Source organism: Octodon degus, unplaced genomic scaffold (genome assembly GCF_000260255.1).
Source record: "Octodon degus isolate 3935 unplaced genomic scaffold, OctDeg1.0 scaffold00011, whole genome shotgun sequence".
Lineage (NCBI taxonomy): Eukaryota > Metazoa > Chordata > Mammalia > Rodentia > Octodontidae > Octodon > Octodon degus.
The window spans coordinates 27,991,294-27,998,904 of NW_004524587.1; the positions used below are offsets into that span (position 1 = coordinate 27,991,294).

The window sequence follows — 7,611 nt, forward strand, 5'->3', positions numbered from 1 at the left end:
TTAGGTTAGATATACAGCTAGTTTCTCTTAGTTCAATGAGAAGAAATGTTTGTCCAGAAAGGTTCATCTGAGTAGGGATCAATGAACTGAGGCCCAAATGGTGATGCAAAGTGTGAGGCAGAAAGATTTAGGTCACATGGAAGAGAAGGGATTCAAATTCAGGGTCTCTGATTGCCCTAATCTGGGGGTCTCAACCAGCAACTACTCTATTCTACATTGCTGGCTTCTAAGAGGACCCTGAATGTAAGTCTTTAGCATGAGAAAATAAACCACTAGTTTTGAGATTTTCTAGCTTTTCCTTGCACTTGGTGTTAAAGCCTTGGTGTTATGGTTACTATAAAAAGTAACCATAGATTTGATACTTTAAACAGCACAGATTCATCTCACAGTTCTGGAGGCTGAAAGATCAATTTGTCAGTGGGTTTGGTTTCTCCTGAGGCCTCTTTTCTTGCTCTCAGATGATATTGTTTCATCGTGACCTCATGTGGTCTGTTCTCATATGCTCAAAATTGTAGTGTCTCTGTGCATCTGAATTTCTGTTCTCTTGAGACACCACTTGGATTTGGGCCTACATGGATTGCCTCTTTTAACACAGTCATCTGTTTAAAGGCCCTACCTCCAAACACAGTCATGTTCAGAGATCTTGTGCTTTAGTTTTTTTAATGCAAAAATTTTGGGAAGAGGACATGATTCAACCAGTAACAGAGTTATAGAATGGCCACTTAGGCCCTACAAGGTCACAGATATGACAATAAATCGCTTCTTTTAAATCAAACATGAAGAGAAATTCATCGCTTGACACATCTAACCTTCTGCACAGTCACCCTGGGCTGAAATGGTTTCTTCTCCTTCCATTCTTCCTTGGCAAATCAGTTGCTCAGACTCTCAAGAAAATGGTTTGCTTTCTGATGATGAGATGAATCACAGATGACACTGTGTTTCTCTTCACAGCAGGAGACACCTGAGATCCTCAGAGGCTCCAACAAATCTCTTGCCTTTCATGTGATACATTCTCTCCTGGTAAGTGAACTTGGGTATGGCTGACTCTTCAGAGACTTATTTAGCAAACATCCTTGGGCCACACTCAGTGTATTCACAAAAGGTAGAGACATTACTCATCAATTAATTAGTTCACTATGTATAAGCCTTATGTACAACCCCAAAGCACATAGCTCCAAAAGTCCAAAAGCTTTATGTAATCCACATGGCAGCCAAATCTGATTCTGATTGATTTGTGCCACAGCCATTTTTGCTCTTACACATTCATTCACTTTATGTATTCCACTATTCTTGTTTCTTGGTGAATATATCAATGTGGTGTTGGGATACTGCCTCCTTGGGCATGTTGCATGGTATGAGACATTTGTTGTGAATTATCTACAATTTGAAACCTTCTGAATTCTGACATACACTCAGGACTAACAGCCAGTCTTACTACATACCAGCCCAGCCTTGTGCTATTTCAGAAGTACCAGTAATTCACTCACACATTCATTTATTAGCTAATCATCTGCTCATTCTTTCACTTCACAAACACAGGAGCCTCAATTCTGGCTGTAGACTCTGGGTTGTAGAGATGGATTTCAATTCTACTCTCCTTCCATCATTCCATTTGTATTATTTAGCATGTATTCAGTGCAGATTTATTTATTTATTTAATTCAGGGAACAAACTTTTATTAAGATCCAGCAATACTCAAGGCACTGCTGTGCAGTGTGGGCTATATAGACATGACATTGCATTTCAACTAGAGCAGTGGAGATTCCAGGTCTATGGTGCCCACAGGATGAAGTGGTGGCTCCTTTGCGGAGAAGAATTTTGGACATGTAATGGTGAGGAGAGCTTGGGAGGAATGATGAGAGCCAACTGGGTGTAGGGGATGTGAACAGATCTGTTAAAGGGGTTTCCTGAAGCAAGACAGGATACTTGTTGTTGTTAATGCTATAGAAGTATAAATGCAGAGTCTTCCTGGGTGAAATTGAGATGCATGTGGAAAAGATGGCCCTAAATGTAGACCTTGGAGGTGGGAGGCAATGCAGTAGGAAGGAATTTCAAGTGGAAATAGCATCTTGAGACAAGTCTGAGGGGTTGGAAGTTGGTTGGTTGTGAAAGTGCCAGAGGAAATGAAAGACATGAACTATCACCTGGCCTACTAGAGTGCCAGGAGTTGTTGCAAATGGTTAAAAGTTCTCTACATATTCTTACTCCAATTCCTTAGCAGTTTGTGCTGGGACTGTCTTCTGGGGACATAGGGGAGACTCTACCCAGTTTGTTGGGTATAGCCCCATGAGGTTTGCTTGGATGAAGTCCAGGTGGCTAGGCTCTTGAACCACAGCCTGAACCTGCTGCAGAGTCCTCCTTTGCTTTGAGCCTGATTAACAACTATCAACCTTCTGAGGAGAAGAGAGGGAGTGGGGGAAAGAGATATATCTATGTGTGGAAGCAGGATATTTTGGAAAACTATACTGAGGATGTGATAAGCTATTCTAGATGTGTTTTAGGAAGCCTCTCCCTAAATTCCAAAGAAGCCTACCAGAAGTTGTACCACTAAACAGTTTTAATAGTTGAAGAGTCCACAGATGGTTCAGCTTTCCCTACAGCACCATATACCCCCAAAATATCGCCATGATATAGAAGCTTGCGTATTGCAGTGAGGATCATTGGGTTTGAAAGCAAATAGATTGAATAGAATTTGGATCAACCTAACACTAGTTTACTAGTCTTTTAACTAGAGTTAATTTTAGTACTTGCATTATAGGACTTCTGGGTGGATTAAATGAGGTAAGCCACCAAAATCAGTCAAGCTTTTTCCTTCTCAGCCCAATGCTTAATGTACTGACATTGTCATTGACTTAGATCACCTATGACTATGTTTTTTTTTTTTTTTTTTTTTTTTTACAGCACATCCCCCTACAGTACTTGCATGTTGTGGAGAATGAATACTTCCCTGGAAAGCGCTCTATGATTGAACTTCGAGATAGTTTACTGGACTTGCTTGGAGATGTGTTCTTTGTTGTCCCTGGGCTAGTCACAGCTCGATATCACAGAGGTGAGACTCCAAAGGTCATTCTCCAGGGACATTGTTGAATGAGGCCAGTGGGTACATGGATCCATGTTACCCACTAACTGGCCACCTGTTCTGCCCCTTTTATCCCTCACTGAGATGGAGTTCTCTTATATACCTTCAATAGAGCCATGCCATGCTGAACTGTGCAATCCCCTGCCTTTTAGAGTTTGGGGACTCAATCAGTTCTTTTTTCCATTCCTATCCCTTACTCATGATCATGTGGAAAATGTCCAGCTCCCTATAATTTTCTGGGCTTCATCTCCCAAGTTGTTCTGTCTATGGAGTTATCTTCCTAACATCTCAGTTAAGGAAGTAATGGAAAATAGAAAAGAAGCATTTTGTAGAGGTATACAAACTTTGCTTCTCTTCTCTTTCTTTTCTTTTTTCTTTCCCCTTTCCCTTCCTTTTCCTTTTAAACAAATACTATCTTTTTCAAGGGCTTCACAAATGCCTGGTCTTGTTCTATATCCTGGAGATATAGTAGTGAACCAAACAGAGACTCAGCCACCATTCTAATATGTGAGATTGGTAAAAAATAAACAAGCAAACACAGAGCATGATAGATGTTAATAAGCATTATGGAGTAAAAACACAGTAAGGTTTATCAGTGAGTGGATCCTGTGGCAGGTCACAGTTGAATGAGGTCTGGTAAGGCGACAGGTGAGATGAGGACTAAGAATGCGCTACTACAGAAGCTAGGAAATTGATCAAAAGTGTGTAGGTGGGACTAGGTCTCAGTGCCTAAAGTAAACAAGCTACCTCAGTCTGGAGATAAACATCCTATCTGATTAAAGTCAGCTATTAGTCACTAGGCAACCTTGTGTCACATGTTACTAACTTTGCAAAAGTAAATAAAGGACCATTTTGTTGCAGAAAAAAAAGAAAAATATATGTATACACGGGATAGTTAGGTTAGATATACAGCTACTTATTTCAATGAGAAGAAAGGTTTGTACTAAGAGTGTTTGGACAGGATATCATGTCTGCCTTTGTACTATGAATAATTACTACTAAGACAACAATATGCAGTGTATTAATTATTGTAACTGTCTTTGTCTTACTGACCTGTCTTGAAATTGTCTTATTGATATTTGTTTCTCAATAAAATTAATAAAAAATGAAATGATGACATAAAAAGGAAGAAATGTTCCTACTAATATTGTTTAGACAAGATAGCATGTCTGCATCTTGTCCTCTGAATAACTACTATGAAGACAAAAATATGCAATGTTTTAATTATTGTAAATGTCCTACTAACCTGTTTTGAAACTGTTACATTACTATTTTATCTTTTTTTCCTCATTAAAATAAATAAAAAGAAAAGAAAAAAAAGAATGGGCTGCTGAACTTGACAAGTACAGGTCACTGCTGATCTTGACAAGAACTGCTTAGATGTCATGACAGGTGAATGAAAGCTTGATTAAAATGGATTCAAGAGAAGATGGAGAAATTGATCTTTAGATTCAATGTAATCCCAATCTCAATAAAATTTTTACAATAGTTTTGAAGAATGGAAAAATTAATTATAAAATTTATGTGGAAATATGAGGATAGCCAAAAATTCTTAAAAAATATTTGGAAGACTCATTGATGTGCAGTAAATAAATTTTCATGTTGGCTAAAGGTTAGATACATAGAACAAAAGAAAAGAGCAGAGAGTCCAGAAACTAGGCCCAATTTTTATGCAATTAAGGATCGGAACTGAGATAATTGAATATATTTGTGAAAAAACTCATAACCACTAATTCAAACCATACATAATAGTATTTTGAGGTTAATTGTAGATACAAATACATAGGTTAAAATTTTATGAAAGTAAATTTTTGTTTGTCAAAAGATATTACTAATAGGGCTGGCCAGATAGCTTAGCAGACTAAAGCGCCTGCTTAGGCAGACATAGGGACTGGGGTTTGATCCCTGGTATTCTGTGCTGGTGATTGAGACCAGGAGTTTTGGCATGCACCTGTAATCCCAGTGCTTGGGAGGCTGAAAACAGGAGCATCACTATGAGTTTGATCTGTGTAGTGAGACCCTGTACTAAATGCATAAAAATACAAAATTAAAAAAAATATACAGCTGCTTTCTCTTGATTTAATGAGAAGAAAGATTTGTACTAATAGTGTTTGGACAGGATATCATGCCTGCATCTTGTACTATGAATAACCAATAAGAAAATAACAATATGCAATGTATTAATTATTGAAACTGTCATATTAATTGGTTTTGAAACTGTCTCATTGCTTTGTTTCTCAATAAAATTAATAAAAAAAGATGTTATTAATGAGGTCAAAAAGAATGAGGGAATGTAGAATTTCATCACCCACATTTTTGTCAGAACTCTGGAAAAAATTACAGAAGGTGAATATTTAATTAAGATATAACCCATGAATCTCAATAATAAAGCTCTGTGGCAATTTCTCTTAATCTTGAAGCATAGTCTGCTATCCAGCAAAGCAAAGATTTTGTACTTCAGCAACCCACATTAATTGTATATTATCTTAATACTTGGGAATAAAAATGGAATTTATTATCAACGAATTGTAGTTGGTTGTTTTGATTTGTCTGGTGGCTCCAAAATGACTAGCCTAAAAGGACCATTTCCATCAAAGCCTTGTTTGTATTAGGCATAAGTTAGAACTCTGTTAAAGGTGAGGCAGTTACCTTGAAGGTGTGTATCAGAAACACTTAAGGTAATTATACTAGTTTTTGCAATCAAAGAAAACAATAAACAAACTGAAAATATTTGGGAGGGGAAGTTGAGCAATGAAACTTTGTGAAAGAAAGGCTTGAAAAACCTTCATATATTTTTGGGACTCTAGAAAGCTGTGTGCATGGTTTTGTTGGTTTGTTTGTTTGTTTTCTTTGCGGTACCAGGGATTGAACTCAGGACCTTACACTTGCCAGGCAAGCACTTATCCTACTGAGCTATCTCCCTGGCCCCTATGTTCATGTTTTGTAATGCTTATTTCACTACATTTTTAAAAGTAGCTATGCTATTAATTTCAAAATATTTGTCAGTTCTCCAGATTTCCTTTTGTTATTGATTTCTGATTTCATTTCATTGTGATCAGAGAAAACATTCTGTGTGATTTCTGTCATTTTAAATTTGTTGAGATATATTTTGTGATCTAACATATTTTATTCCAGAGGATATTCCATGCACTGTGAAGAAGCATATGGACTCTGATGCTGTTGGGTGCAATATTCTTTGCATGTCTATCAGGGCTAACTAATTTATAGTATCACTCAAATTTTCTTATTTCTTTACATTTTATATAGCTATTCTGTTATTGAAAGTGGCATGTGAAAGTTGCAAACTATTAATATAAAGATATAGAAATTAAATATGAATACAGGCTAAGGATACAATATAAATGAATCTTGAGAATTTTAAGTTAAGTGAAAAAATCCAGAAGCTAGATGAAAAAAGCCACATGCTGTATGGCTCTATTTATATGAAATGTCCAAATTAGGCAAGTCTATAGGGTTAGAAAGAATAGTGTTTTCCTGTGGCTAGGAGGAGGATTAAATGGAGTGACTACTTAATGGATGTGGGCTTTCTATTTGAAATGAGAAAAATGTTCTGGATATAAATCATCATGGCATTTGTACAACATTTTGAATGCATTAAGAATCACTGAATCACATATATTCTGTAAGATGGTTAAAGTGGCAAATTTTATGTTGTGAATTTCATCCTAAAAATGAAAAGGAAAACTACAATTCAGAATAAAATATTCACAATAAAATTACTTCACAAAAATCATGCTCAGAATAGAGGAACTCAAATTCATGATAGAAAAGTCTTTTGCAATAATGGGCAAAGGATTTGAAAAGATCTCTCAGAAAAGACACAGGAATATTTCAAGGCCAATGAAAAGTGTTCAACAATATTAATCATCAAGGAAATGCAAAATGAACCAAAATGCAAAACAAAGTAACCATTTTTACTCACTAGAATAAATTTAAGACACAAACCATGCAAAGATGTATTGCCAAGAATGTACATTGCTCAGAATTCTGAGAAAATACTAGAGGGAAATGGAAGTAGTATAACCACCTTGAAAAATTTGCAGTTTCTCATAAGTTTTTCTCACAGTCATCTGATTCATTCTGTTTCTTGGCATTCATTGAAGAGTGAAAGTATATGTGCATACAAAAGACTTATACATGTCTACTCATAGCTGCTGTAATCATCAGAGCCCCAGCCTGGAAACAACCCATCTATCATTAGATGAATGGATAAGCAAATTTTGCACATTCCTGCAATGACAAAGTACTTGGTGATAAAGAGGAATTGACTATTGATACAATAATATGCATGAATCTCAGAAAGTTATGATTAACAAAATAAGTCATGGAGTATATAATAGAGTATATATTGTATTATTTCATTTACATGTAGTTTGAGAATGGGTGATATTAATTTATAGTAATTGGAGTGAGAATATAGTCTGTATCTTGGGCAATTGATTAGAAGGGACCTTTCTGGGGTGGTGATGATACTGTACATCCTGATTGAGGTGACACTACATGACTATATA

General features: G+C 36.4%; 1 protein-coding gene across 4 annotated transcripts in view; it reads left to right on the forward strand.

Moving 5' to 3' along the window:
- The window catches only part of Ces5a (carboxylesterase 5A), a 118,824-nt gene that overhangs the window by 72,006 nt on the left and 39,207 nt on the right, over positions 1-7,611 (forward strand). For 3 of the 4 annotated variants that reach the window (XM_023709304.1, XM_023709306.1, XM_023709307.1), the window contains 2 exons: positions 952-1,020; positions 2,902-3,049. In XM_023709304.1, coding sequence (XP_023565072.1) covers positions 952-1,020; positions 2,902-3,049 — 217 coding nt within the window. The remainder of the gene's footprint in view (positions 1-951; positions 1,021-2,901; positions 3,050-7,611) is intronic. The other variant, XM_023709305.1, reaches the window with a different exon arrangement.